This window comes from Gloeophyllum trabeum (genome assembly GCF_000344685.1).
Source record: "Gloeophyllum trabeum ATCC 11539 unplaced genomic scaffold GLOTRscaffold_00007, whole genome shotgun sequence".
Classification (NCBI taxonomy): Eukaryota; Fungi; Basidiomycota; class Agaricomycetes; order Gloeophyllales; family Gloeophyllaceae; genus Gloeophyllum; species Gloeophyllum trabeum.
Window position 1 is genome coordinate 1,452,688 of NW_006920416.1, and position 13,501 is coordinate 1,466,188.

The following is a 13,501-nucleotide window of genomic DNA, read 5'->3' on the forward strand; positions in this document are numbered from 1 at the left end:
AATAAAATTTCTTTGCCTATAGTACATGTACAGTTACAGTTCAGTACAGACAAGTAAGGAATAAAGACCAGGAGCAAGCAAGTAGGTCAGCTAAAGCTCGGGGCAAGCCAAAGATCTGGGTGCCGAGTGGACTGTGATGCCGCGGTTGGGACTGTGAATTTGCCGACCCGAACCTAGCTGAGGAGGGGGTCGATTTCGGCGCGCGCCCGCGCCAAATCGCGTCACGACGCGATTTCCGCTGGCGAAATTCACAGTCCATAGCCTTGGCATTTACAGTCCCTCGGGTAGATATCTGGTTACCTCACCCGCGCGTTCGTAGAGTTCCCGAGCGCCTGATGCGCTTCTTTGACCCTCAAATATCACTAACAATAGCATAGATTATATTTGCATGTACATACAATATTTGAAGCGCGGGAGGCGTGTATCTGGCCCTCCAGCAGGCCGGGATGGACGGGGAATGGGGAGGCCGGGGTCCCAAAAGGCGTGGGAACTGGGACTGTAATGGACTGTAGCTCCCCCGCCACAGGACCGTAGATCTCACGGAAGAAGTCAATGTCAATCCGGCTACGTGAAGTGCCGACTCACCCGAGTGAAGTAAAAGTAGTCATACCTTTACTCTCGCATCTAGTAGCTATAGGCTGGTACTGCAGTGTGTCCTTGCTCTATCTTGTTACTGAGGCTGGTGATACATACACACATGAATGAGAGTGGTGGTTTGCGAGTACAGATATGCAGTAAGTATTAGGGGTGTAGCAACTAAGACTCAGGTCTATGCTTCTGAATCGGACGGGGATGGGGCATTGCATATGGGACATCAAAGAATCAGACTGTATTGCACTTCAAGGGCTGCTAGTCCTAGGTCTACAATCCGCCGCCGCGGTGTCTCCAAGTTTCTACAATACATTCTGTTGCGCAGGTCCGACAGGATACTATCAGTCTCAACATCATGATCTTGCTACGTGAACTCGAAGTCACTCACGCATTGACACCTTGTCTGACCCCGTCAGACCCCAATTGACCATTGACGATTGTTGGCAATTGGTCAAGGGGTCGGGGTTTGACCGTCCCATCACTGCCACTGGTTGTGGGTTCCTTTCCGTTCGCACGGTGCATTACTTCCGAACAGTTCCTTATTTGACGGTCCGCAAGGCTATCCAAGTTAATCCCTTTCGCGGCCGAATCTCCAATAACGAGTCATATTCTAAGGGGTATATGGAGTGGCTGCACAGCCAAACAGGTGACTCTTCATGATTAGACGTGCTTTGAACATATATAAGCATGTCCGAAAGGTGCCCAGTAGACCAGCGACCAGGATGATTTCCACTCCAGCTGTGGCCGGGACTTCGCAGATAGTGACGCTCCCTCTCGTTGAGGAGTTGTGCAATTCCAACTTCCTCGACGTGCTCCTCCCTGCTGCGGAGACCACGGATGTGTCTATGGCGCCCGCGGGCGAGGCATCGCGGAATCCCATGATGGACGCGCTGAAATCCACGGCTAACCAGACTCTGACGTGGAACGGCTCGCCCGCATTCGAATCTACCGGTTCAGCGATGTTGGACGCCTTCCAGCACTTGAACAGGTACGCGTCATGGGATATCATCGACTCGTGTTTGTCGAAAGCCTGGGAGGAAGATCCTGCCCTCACCCTCAGGCTGATATGGAATACCAGAAGTATACATGACGGGAAAAGCGAGAAGGAGTTGTTCTACCAGTAACGCTTCTCTGTATCCTTATAGAGACGGTTACTGATACTCTGGGTAGAGCCTATGCCTGGTTGTACAAGAACCACCCTAGAACAGCCATAACGAACCTGCCACAGCTGGTGGCTCCAGTCTGCAAACGCAAGCAAAAAGATGGAAAGCGTCGGCACGGGGCGTCCCACGGCTATTGGAAGGACCTACTCAATATCCTTCTCCTTGCGACTTCGGACGAGCTGGGCGGCTTGTTCATACCCTCTAACGCAAAGGCTCTGCACTACCCCAAGCAAGCTCCTACGGTTTCGTACTGGACGAAATACAGGAAGCGGGAAGGTATCTTACTTGCCGGCGAATCTCCTGTGGAAGCTCCCGCTGCCAAAACCCCTGCTGAGAGAGCGGCGCGCGTCGCCGAGCACGTGAAGCTGAACGCCGAGCGGAAAGCGAAAGCGAAGGCTGAGCGTGCGAAGGCAGCTGCAGAGGCATACGGTCACTTGGAGCGAAAGCTTAAGGACAAGAAATATCGAGCCTTGTACATCGCCGTCGCACGGCTGTTTGCAGACAAGCTCGCCGAGGACCTGCAAATACTTCAGAAATTGCGGGGCCTGCCGGACAATAAGGAGCATCGCAAGGAGCGGTCAGACCTCCTGTGGCAGCTGTCTCTCGCTGGGAAATGGGCGCCGACGCCAGGCCAGGCGCACGACCGGCGCACGAACATCGCGACGGCCGTGTGCTACCTGCTGCGCGAGTCGGGGCATATCCGCTCGTCCGTGCCCCCCCAGGGGCGATCCGGGTGGCAGGTACTGGAGACGCACATATTCCGGTCGTACTACCAGCGCTGGGTTCTGACGCCTCTCCGGGCGGCGCTGCGCGTCCCGGAGCCACTGATGTCGGCGAACCGGTGGACGGAGATCCAGTACAACCGCGTCCCGTCGGTCTGCATGAACGTGAACATGGTGCATTTCGCGCGGCACGACAGGGACGGGTTCTTGCGGTACATGGTGAACGTCGAGTCGGGTAAGAAGACGATCAGCGGCGCAACTCTGATGCCGTACGAGGTGGTCAAGGGCGTCATGGACCTCGAGCAGGACTTGTGCTACGAGCCAGACGCCCGGGCGAAGAAGCCGTCGCTGCAAGACGTGAAAAAGGATATGGCGGAGATGAAGTTGCGGGTTCTCGAGGGGCAGTGGAAGTCCCTTGTAGCGCGGCTACGGGAGTCAGGGGCAGTGGAGAACTCGCTCGCAGTCTGCGACGTCTCTGGTTCGATGATGTGGGCCAATGCCAACCAGAAGAACGTGCAGCCTATATATCCCGCCATTGCTTTGTCTCTGATCCTGGCGCAACTCGGGAAGCCGCCGTTCAATAATGGGTTCATCACCTTCTCGGCGAATCCGAAATTCGTACAGGTGGATGTCGAGACGAACGGCTTGAGGAAGAGCGTCCAGCAGATGGTGAAGGCGGAGTGGGGGATGAATACGAACCTGCACGCCGTCTTCGTCGATCTGCTGTTGCCCCTTGCAATCAAGAACGAGATCAGACAGGAGGACATGATCAAGCGCCTGTTCATATTCTCGGATATGCAGTTCGACAGCGCGGAGGGCACGTCGGTGGACCCAGCGGACTGGCAGACGAACCATGACGCGATCGAGAAGGCGTATCATGCGGCAGGCTACGAGATGCCTGAGATCGTCTACTGGAACCTCTGCGACTGCTTTGCAAGCGTCCCGGTCGAGGCCGAGCGGACAGGCGTTGCCCTGATGTCAGGGTTCTCGTCAGCGATGCTGAAGACCTTCATGGGCGAGGATGACGAGTCCGAGCAGGAGGACTGGATAGCTGTGGACGAGAAAAGCGACGTGAAACCGGATGCGCAGGCTGGAAAGGAAGAATTCAATCCTATCAACATCATGAAAAAAATCCTAAGCAGAGCTAGCTATGATGGACTTGTGATCGTGGACTAAGTTTTGCATGCATTGGATATCTGTAAAATCTATACCCATCTGTATTATACCCGCACATCTCATTCACTTCAATCAAGAGGCGCTTGAGACGAATATCTCTCTTCAAATTACCCGCGGTCCAACGTGAGATTTATGGTTGAGGATCGAAGTAAATCGTGACTAAGTCGAACATACATAGTCGCTTCCTATCCGTGGGAATCGTTCAAACTCCCACGAATACAACTCTTACCAGCACTGCCACTACGGACTTCATCTTCGATCGGTGGCATCCCCATGACCGTTCACATGCATCCACTCTATCGCACTTGCAGCTATTGGCCGGTAATACGCAGCTCCCATGATCTTGCGCGTATTCTGATTATCAGTCTTCCAATGCTTTAAATACGAGGGATTTGGGTAGTAGCGATGACAAGTCAGTCCTTGAATTAATCCTACAGCCCGTCCACCTTGTAAGGTATGGATTCCCTCTTCCCGTTGGAGTCTTTGCTCACGCCGGGACTTAGATGACACAGCGCGCTCCGGAGACTGGCATCAGAGTTATTGTGGTTGGGGCTGGCTTTGCTGGACTCACCGCCGCGATAGAATGCCATCTCAAAGGACACTCTGTACTCGTTTTAGAGTCCTTCCCGGAGCTCAAGCCTTTGGGTGACGTGATCTCCTTTGGCCCGAACGCAGGGCGCATCATGGCGCGATGGGGAAATGGCTCGGTTTACGACAAACTGTACCCCATTTGCCATCGGAATAAGGAACTCATCTTCTACAAGTGGAACGGCGAGTTCATCACCTCACAGCCGGTGTATCCGATGAACAGAGAGGCTCCCTCCGTGAACGGACACCGCGGGGAGATCCACGAGATCGTATTCAACCACGCGAAAGAGCTCGGTATCGAGATCAGGCTCGGGTGTCGCGTGCTGGAGTACGTCGAGGAGAAGGACCGCGCGGGCGTCCGAGTCAACGGCGAGACCCTCTGGGCGGACGTCGTGGTCGGTTCCGACGGCGTGCGGAGCAAGGCGCGGGAGCTTGTCCTTGGCTACGTCGACAAGCCCAAGTCCTCCGGCTACGCCATCTACCGTGCGTGGCTGGACTCGACCCCGCTGCTGCACGACCCCCTCACGAAGCACCTCGTCGTGAACGGGGACACGCACACCGGGTGGCTGGGCCCCGACGTCCACTTCCTGGCTGCGTCGGTGAAGGACGGAAAGTCCTTCTCGTGGGTGTGCACTCATAAAGACGAGGGGGATATCGAGGAGTCGTGGTCTTTCCCCGGGAAGATCGAGGACGCCCTGAAGGTGCTGGACGGGTGGGACCCGGTCTGCCGGCGGATTGTGGAGCTCACGCAGGACTGTGTCGACTGGAAGCTCGTCTACCGCGACCCTCTCCCGACCTGGGTATCGAAGGAGGCGCGGACGTGCCTCGCGGGTGATGCCGCGCACCCGTTCTTGCCCACATCAATCCAGGGGGCGTCGCAGGCAATGGAAGATGGAGTCGTCCTTGCGGCGTGTTTACAGCTCGCGGGCAAGCAGAACGTCCCGCTCGCCGTCCGCGCGTACGAGAAGATCCGGTACGGGCGAGTGAGGAGGGCGCAGCTTCTCGGCGAGGAGACGAGGGACATGTGGCATAAAGCCGACTGGGACGAAGTCAAGAAGAACCCTGACATCATTAAGCTGAAGCGGGACGACTGGCTTTTCCTGTTCGACTGCGAGAAGAACACCTACGAGGTCTGGGATGAGACTGTGAAGGAGTTGACTGGCGCTCACGAAGGCGGCCATAATCTGCTACCTGCACAACCGACAGCTATGATCAGTGCGTAGGCGTACCACTTCCCTATCGTCGTACTCTGCTGTGCGGTTTATATGGTATTTCAATTTGGGTATAGATACCAATGGCATCCTTGTAGAATATGTATACATCCTCTCAATCATCAACGGTTTTCTGAACGACTCTTGACATATCAAATTGAGTTGCCCAAGTCGCAACCCTAACCTACTGCTCCCATCATTACAACGAAGTTGAGTACAATACTAACAAATACACCTAAATACTGTTCGTGCTACAATTTGGATACAGCCATGGTTAAAACCACTGATCACCCTGATGAAATATACAATTCTCTAAACTCCCGATGAAGTGTTACCTCGCTTCTTCACTGTAGCGAACGGCACAGGTGGAAGTCGGACACCCATGGCCAAAAACACCGTAGCTCCTCCTACCGCTTCCTCCCATCTGAAGGGCTCGGGTGTTTGGCAGCCTCGGGACTCTCTCCTTGGAAATCCGTACCAGGGCTCGGAGGACGGGGATGATCGTCATAATAACCCACCGCCCGTCTTATTGCCTCGCGTTCCTCCCTCGGTCTATTCTCCCAGAGCAGATGGGCGGCGCCGGCAGCTACGATATTTCGCTGAAACATATGCACCGTCTCCCAGAACTTTCGTCGCTCTTCGGGATCCTCGGGGACTAGCGAGCGCCTCGATCGCTCCTGACTTGGGCCTGAGGGTACGCTGGAATGCGGGGCGGATGCGCTAGACGTGTTTCCCTCAGGCTGGATTGGTTCAGATGGATTCGAGGGTGCAGAGCCGCTCGCATGGGTAGGGTGGGGTGCCTTGGATAACTCAGGCCTGCCTCTAGCACCACTGTCCTCGCTGCTCTCAAAATGAGTAGTGATTTCTGACCATCTGCTAGTGTCCGATGACGTGCGTCCATCGACTGCACTCGACTGGGGCTTGCGTACGTTTAAACTCTCCGCAGTACCACTTTCCCCCTTCTCAGTGCGAACTCCCGACGGTGCGGATAACACATTAGTACCGTCATTATTCTCCGCGCTATCCAGCTTAGTCCTCTTCACTGGGCGCTTCTCGTCCTGGGCTCCGGGACTGGAGGGATGAGTGGCACGGCGGGTACTTTTCTGCATATTTCTCAGATCGAGGAAAGGTACGTCCGCGTCGAAACGAACTGGGCGCTGCCGCTTCCTCGGAGAAGGGGATGGAGGGCCAGGACGGGATGATGACTCTGGAGTGGGTAACGGCGGTCCCACAGGGTTACTGACGGTATCTCGAGAACGGTCTGGAAGTCGGAATGAGGGTGGCTGCGGGACTGGAGAAGAACGGGAGGGCTGGGGCACAAGTACAAGTGGCTGCTGCACGGGTCTCGTCTGTGGGTTAGAAGGGCGAGGAGTGAGAAATGATATACTGTCCCTTGCGCCACTCCCTTTGTACTTTGTCGGAGTATTGGGTTCAACTCGATGGCGAGGAACAATGGCTTTCGTTGGAAATGGACTTGACCCAGGCGTAACAAGGGCACGATTGTCAGGTCCTTTGTCCGGCATGTCCTTTTCTGCCGTGACCTTGCTAGTGGTGAGCGTCTTCAAGGGTGACAAGGCAATTTCACTTCTGAGCGGGGAACTGTCGGTACTCTCCCTTTGTGATGAAAAGCTTCCGTTGTAAAATAGCAGGTGAGCGGTCCGCCCCCTTTCATCATCTTCATCATCGTCTGTATCCTCTTGGCTGTCTCTCTCATTCCAAGGTAGATCTTTCTGATTCCTCTTCTTTGCAGGCGTCCTTTGGCCTCCCGGACTAGACCCGAGTTTTGTTTCTTCCGGAATCGCGACGCCTGCTTTCTTCATAAGGCTCCGTACGATTCCTTCCTCTTTGCCCGTGAGGTAGTTCCTCATGACTTCCAGCTTCTTCGTTAACTTGCCGCTTTCTGCCCATTTCTCTGCCGTCTCCTGAGCGCCCTCGCCTAGGATATTCAGCATAGCCGCGTCCCCGGCGTCGTCTGAGAACTTCTCTTTCAGAAGAATGTCATCTCGGCTCGACATCTGTGCCTGAGCAGGAGTTGGGTATTCCGTATCGGAATATACGCAGTCCTTAAACATCTTCTCTATGCACAGCCAGTCGAGACCCCCGAGGGCGGGCATAAGTGTGTTAGGCACAACCCGACGAGGCTTGAAGACGTTGACGAATTGCAAGAGCTCAGGCAGTGCTGAATGTCGAGATAGCGGTACTAGCTGTGGGATGTATGCGAATACAATCCCTGTCAGCGACGTAATTACGCAATGGTGATCCAGAGTCCCTACCAGGCTGGTCATCTCATGCCCTTGCTCCAATTCTCGTCGCGTTTCTTCCAGATACCTGTGCCAGGCGCTGCTGGACATCGTTACCGGGTTGATACACACTACTTTCCTGGCATTTTCATTTGGTTCGATGCGGACGTCGGGCACGTACTTGCAGCGGTCAAACCGTTCGCAAGCATGGAACCGCGTTGACTCTGCCTTTGTAGTAATGATGTCCCGCATGAACGGGTCCGACAGGTTCTTGTATACTGAGTGTTTGTATCGGTCCACGTGGATCTTCATTCCCAAGGGAGTTAGCTTCAGATAATCGTCAAAGCCATGGGATGCCGCGGGACGTACCTGGCACTCGAATACGGCGGCTATGCCCTTCAGAATATCTTCGTAGCCCCAGGTCCAGGAGTTGATAAAGAAGAGCGTCGTAGGCAAAAATAACGCGATCAGTTCGACAAGTCCCGAGACCGCGGATTGCTAGCAGCCGGAAGGTCAACTGGGGAGGAACAGGATATGCTCTATCTGGGCACGCACTTTGTCCGGGACGATTGAGGTTGAAAAAACCGACGCGGTATCCAGATAGATAGCATCCAGTACCTTTCTTGTCACCCCTAACTTACCAGGGCCGTGTACTTGCGCTGATCGTTGAAGGGGCTGCTCCGGACCCTTTCCCTTACGCTCGGCGTACCTGTCAGGAATGTAATCAGGGAACCTCCACCCCGTGCAGAACTCGCGGGGGAAATTGGGTTCCGTATATCGTTGGATGAATGGGTTGCGCGTTAGCGACTCGATGAACCACGGTTCGGCGCGCAGGTCGCCGGTGTGTAGGAAGTTGCCTTTGTCTCCTTCGATGAGGAACCTTGATGAGATTGTATGCGTTTGGTTTTGTACGTAGTAACACGATTACGACTTACATGACTGCCCCCGGACAATGATTCGCGTCGAATAGTGTTATTCTCACACGTTCGTGGTTGGATAGGTCGAATTCGGTCGGTGTGTGCAGGGGAATCGCTTTCTGTACCATGATGGGGGTCAATTTGAAGGTTGTGGAAAGTGAGACATTTTAAATTGAGACGGAGACAAACGATTCGTTGAATATTGGTATTTGGGGCAGCGTATCCTCGCTTGATCTTAAAGAAGTTGTAGCACGCGGAGAAATGGTTTACGAAGTGAAGTAGTATAGAATTGGACAAATACAGCGCATATATGCCCTTCGCGATGGCACTAGACTAAGCCACTCACCAACAAATCTCGAGAGCCTTGGTAGTACACTTGGCCGTCTTGACTGACCACCGGATCCACCTTCAAGTGCTTGAATGTCCGTACAGACTCACTCCTAAACTCGTTGTCCCGGAGAGATCGTTCATAGTATACTTCGTGGCGTAAAAGCATTTCCTTCGCATCAGCAGAACAGACGACGATGGATGCAAACGACTTTGCTGAGAGGCCCACGATGTGGTCAGAATGTGTGTGCGACAGCAGATGGAGTGCGGGGACGGTCGATATTGATGGCGAAGACGTGAACTCGTCGACCCGGATGGAATAGGGGACCACGAAGGAATTGTAGGGAGATCCAGGGGGCATGATGAGGTCGAGGTCACGGTTACAGGATAAGGAGACACAGAGTTTTATTCAGAAAGTCCGATTGTGGCAATTCTATGTTGAGTTCTCTTGCCAGGCCACAAACCGAAGATTCAATGGTTTCTGTGTTTGCTGATGACTCCGACTGAGAAATCAAGAGAAAAAGATGTCTTGATCGTGTCGACGGGTATCAATGGTATTACAAAATTTTCCAGTCTATTCTTGAGGGGGTATACGTGCAGATTGTTCGGAATTAAAGATGGGCAACAGTGACAGCTTGAAACTCCTGTGTCAGTCGGTGGTAAGTTGCGGTTACCAGTCTTCGAGATTGATGGCCCAAGAGAAGTACAGTATTTACAGCAGAGCAAATAAATAAACTAGAACGACCAGACGGCCTTACGAACGACGAGGACGTCGACGATGTAGTTGTCGAGAGTTGTCGGCGATACTTATCGATGGCCACACACGCGTGTGACGCGTGCCAGTATAGGGTCACGCACACGTCACATGCGCGCTGTGGGCCTGTGGCTGCGACTTATACTACTACCACAACTTCAAGCCTGTAATCGCCCTCAGTCTAACAAGGATTATACGACGCTTGGTTGGCCAGCATATACACCATTATCTATTTATCTAGGCGATACTCTGCCTGATTTCCAATCCTGATGTCGACCCGGCATGACCGCTACGACAAAGACGCGGATGACGCAAGGGGGCGGCATCGCAGTCCCAGTTCTGATCGAAGGTATAAAGATGACAGACTACGGAATAGAGGGGACGACGAGAGGGATAGAAGATCGTTAGAACGAAGAAGACCGGGCAAGGACGACCGCGACGCACCTCGTTCCAGGTCGCCACGCAGGGGGCGTTCCCGTTCCAGGTCTCCTAAGCGGCGTGATTCCGTCTCTCGTTCTCCTGACCAGCGCAGGTACGTAGATTGTCATGCTTTACAATGTAAATGAATGTTGAGGACAGTGGACTGTAGCCGTCGAGGTCGCGAGAAGCGGAGACATTCACGTTCAGCATCCCGCTCAAGGTCGCGATCCCCTTCTCAGTCGTCCACGTCGTCGGATCACCATCGGAAGAAGAAAAAGAAAGACAAGCACAAAAGACGTAGCAGTCGGAGTCGTGAGCGGAGGGAGCGGAAGAAGGAGAAGAAGAAGAAAGTGCGTCTGCATTCGTCCCTGCATCTATTCTGTCCATGATCTGACTGGCTTGCATCTGCAGAAGAAGAAGGGCGGTGCTCAGAGCTTTGAGTGGGGCAAATACGGTATCATCAGTGAGACCGAGTTAGGCTTTGTCGTCAACGCGTTGTCCCCATACTCACGCTTTATTTAGTTTATATAACAAGGACCAAGAGTTTCGGACATGGTTAGTCGAAGAGCGCCTGATCAATCCAGAAACACTATCTAAGGACCAAACGAAGAAAGAGTTTGCCAAATTCGTCGAGGATTATAACACAGGTGTGCATATCCTCCTGCTTGTTCTGTGGTCCACATCTAACACGCGGCTCACCTCGCAGCCACACTTCCCCATGAGAAGTATTACAACATGGAAGTGTTCGATAGACGTATGAACGCCCTCCGTGCTGGTGAATACCTTCCCCCGACGGACGTCTACGACCCCAACGCAGACATGCAGGCGCATGCCAGTAGGCACAAAAAGAAGGACGTGGAACGCGAGAGCTACCTGAGCAAAGAGCAGCTGCAGGAGCTGCGAAGAGTGCAGAACGAGAGGGTCGAGGTGTGCTGTGGCCTTGGGTTTGATGGACGGCCGGTTACTGACCTCGTATAGATTGGCAGGATGAAGCGTTTAGGCATGGACGTCAAGCAGAATGTCGGTGTTCGTATGGAGTTCGATGCGTGAATGCCTGGAGGGCTGGCATTTTCACTGTAATATATGTTGTTGCGAATGCAGAGGATGCATTGAACGTGACTAACTGCCTTCGGAATATGCACCAGCTGCGACGGGCAAAAGGAACCACGGTAAAATTGTGGATTGAGACTGCTCACCCGCTTATCGTTAGGTGTCGCTTCTCCGCTCCGAAACCTGTCCCAATACTAACTAAGGGATATATAACGGTGGGTCCGCTGGTCGCCGCTGCCGGCTTTCGCTCCCTTTTGTTTGACATTGAAGGGCAAATGCGGATACGGTATCTCTTTGCTATCTATGCCGCTCACGTTATAAATAGCTGAAGCGTTATCATTGACTGGTCTTCCGAAGCGACAGAACTTTGTCCAACCATGTAGTGAAAAGGGTGCTCTGTACGTCTTCCCATTGTGCCCGTCTCCTTCCGACATCGACTACGCCGAGTTTCTCAAAGCTCTACAAGTGATCATCGGTTGTCAACATGATATCTGTACTAGTACAGCACTTACGTGATTTTGTGGTCACAAAGAAGATGAACTTTCGACGAGCAATTCAAAGCAAGGAGAACTTTAACGAGTATCTGCGAACCCCGGGATCGAAGGATGACCCCGACGGAGCGTGGTCATGGGTCAACGAAGGTGGGTAATTGTTAAGGCTCCCTTGTCTACCACGAATGAACGACGAACATGTCTGGCACGCTGAACTCGCAAGATCTCGTCCCAACCCCGCCCGAAAAGCGGACATGGCGGTGGTGGAATTATGGCTTCTTCTATTTCAGCTTGTCCATGGATAACTGGACGCTTGGGTCGACCATGGTCGGCATTGGTCTAAACTGGTGGCAGTCGCTCGTAGTGGTATTTACGAGCCAGCTAATAAGCTCAATTGCTATGGCCATCAACTCTCGGAGCGGGGAAGTGTACCATCTCGGATATCCGGTAATAGCCCGTTCAGTCTTCGGCATGTACGGAGCATACTACGTCGTTGCAGCTGGGGCGATTATGGCTGTAGTGTATTACGCCATCAAATGTAAGAGGCGAAATCTTGCGTTGTTCTCATAGCAACTAAAGCTTCTCGCTCAGTGTATGTTGGGTCGAGCTTCGTCGTCAATATGCTCACGGCAGTCTTTGGCTCGCATTTCGCCGATATACCCAATCACATCCCGATTTCCGTGGGCTTCACTACCCAGCAGATGATTGCTTTCCTCATTTATTGGTTCTGCCATCTCCCCTTCACCCTCCTTCGTCCGTACCAACTCAGATGGCTCTTCACTCTGAAAATGTGTACCATTGTCCCCGCCTGCGTCGGTCTGTTCATATTCTGCATGGTAAATACCCATGGAGATTTAGGTCCTGGTCTTCCTCAATCTTCAGCAGCACCGGCGAGTCAGTGGGGTTGGTTCTGGATGTATGCGATAAATTCCGGACTAGGCAATACCGCCAATTTGATCACCAATCAGCCAGATTTCTCTCGATGGTCCCGCCATCACTGGGCGTCCATTTGGCCACAGATGATCGCCAACCCGATATCAGTTACAATATCGGCATCATTCGGTATCCTATCGACCTCCGCGATTAACAACGCCTGGGGCTTGGAATTGTGGAACCAGTGGGATCTCCTGGATGCCATCATGAAACGGTATCCTACGTCCGGTGTTAGGTTCGCCGTCTTCGTCTGCGCCGCTTTCTGGGCACTTTTGATCCTTGGGACAAACATCGCTGCAAACATGATACCCTTCGGGAGCGACAGCTCCATGTTACTCCCTCGGTACATCAATATCACTCGCGGACAATTTCTCGGCCTCGTACTTGCATGGGCCGTCTGTCCCTGGAAGATAATGTATTCGGCCACCACGTTCACGAATTTCCTCGGCGGTTACGGTTTATTCATGGCGTCGGTAGTGGGTGTCCTCTGCGCAGATTATTATATCATCTCCCAAGGAAACATATCGGTGAAGGACCTTTACGATGGTTCGCGAACGAACCGCCTGTATCACTACACCCGAGGATGGTCGATTCAAGCATATATCGCATACATCGCAGGCGTTGCTTTACCATTTGCCGGCTTCCTTGGTACGCTAGGCGTCAAGGTATCCACGACCGCTGTCGACATAGGCCACATTGGCTGGCTTCTGTCGTACTTTGTCTCGGCAGTCATTTATATTTTCGTCTGCTGGGTGTGGCCTACTCCTATGCAGAGACATGTCAAGGAGGAGGGCCTGGGCTGGGAATCTTTGAGCGCGCAAGAGGACTACGTCGCCACTAGTTCAGATGGTGACTCGAAAACGAAGGACCCATAAGGCGGGAAACCAGGGGAAGTAAACAGGGCGATACTTCAGCGCT

The 13,501-nt window shown here is 53.2% G+C and overlaps 5 protein-coding genes across 5 annotated transcripts; 4 read left to right on the forward strand and 1 right to left on the reverse strand.

The window, feature by feature from the left end:
• Positions 1-1,472: 1,472 nt before the first annotated feature.
• GLOTRDRAFT_106062 (uncharacterized protein) lies at positions 1,473-3,652 on the forward strand (the record flags this gene model as incomplete). The annotated part of the gene is made up of 4 exons (XM_007868308.1): positions 1,473-1,711; positions 1,762-1,944; positions 2,092-3,529; positions 3,566-3,652. 4 exons carry the CDS (start codon positions 1,473-1,475, stop codon positions 3,650-3,652), a joined length of 1,947 nt encoding a protein of 648 aa, XP_007866499.1.
• Positions 3,653-4,083: 431 nt separating this feature from the next.
• GLOTRDRAFT_138935 (FAD/NAD P-binding domain-containing protein) lies at positions 4,084-5,558 on the forward strand. The gene is made up of 2 exons (XM_007868309.1): positions 4,084-4,106; positions 4,156-5,558. The coding sequence occupies exon 2, from the start codon at positions 4,156-4,158 to the stop codon at positions 5,461-5,463; it is 1,308 nt and encodes a 435-aa protein (XP_007866500.1). The 5' UTR covers positions 4,084-4,106; the 3' UTR covers positions 5,464-5,558.
• A 1,962-nt stretch (positions 5,559-7,520) lies between these two features.
• GLOTRDRAFT_61337 (uncharacterized protein) lies at positions 7,521-9,296 on the reverse strand (the record flags this gene model as incomplete). Its single annotated transcript, XM_007868310.1, has 4 exons — positions 7,521-7,655; positions 7,725-7,997; positions 8,061-8,189; positions 8,955-9,296. Coding segments are annotated over 4 exons (879 nt in total), but the record flags the coding sequence as incomplete, so codon positions are not given.
• A 662-nt stretch (positions 9,297-9,958) lies between these two features.
• Positions 9,959-11,227, forward strand: GLOTRDRAFT_138937 (uncharacterized protein; the record flags this gene model as incomplete). The annotated part of the gene is made up of 6 exons (XM_007868311.1): positions 9,959-10,221; positions 10,279-10,459; positions 10,521-10,582; positions 10,632-10,756; positions 10,816-11,036; positions 11,088-11,227. 6 exons carry the CDS (start codon positions 9,959-9,961, stop codon positions 11,157-11,159), a joined length of 924 nt encoding a protein of 307 aa, XP_007866502.1. The 3' UTR covers positions 11,160-11,227.
• A 621-nt stretch (positions 11,228-11,848) lies between these two features.
• On the forward strand, positions 11,849-13,458 carry GLOTRDRAFT_42378 (allantoin permease; the record flags this gene model as incomplete). Its single annotated transcript, XM_007867947.1, has 2 exons — positions 11,849-12,188; positions 12,242-13,458. The coding sequence occupies 2 exons, from the start codon at positions 11,849-11,851 to the stop codon at positions 13,456-13,458; spliced, it is 1,557 nt and encodes a 518-aa protein (XP_007866138.1).
• Positions 13,459-13,501: the final 43 nt, after the last annotated feature.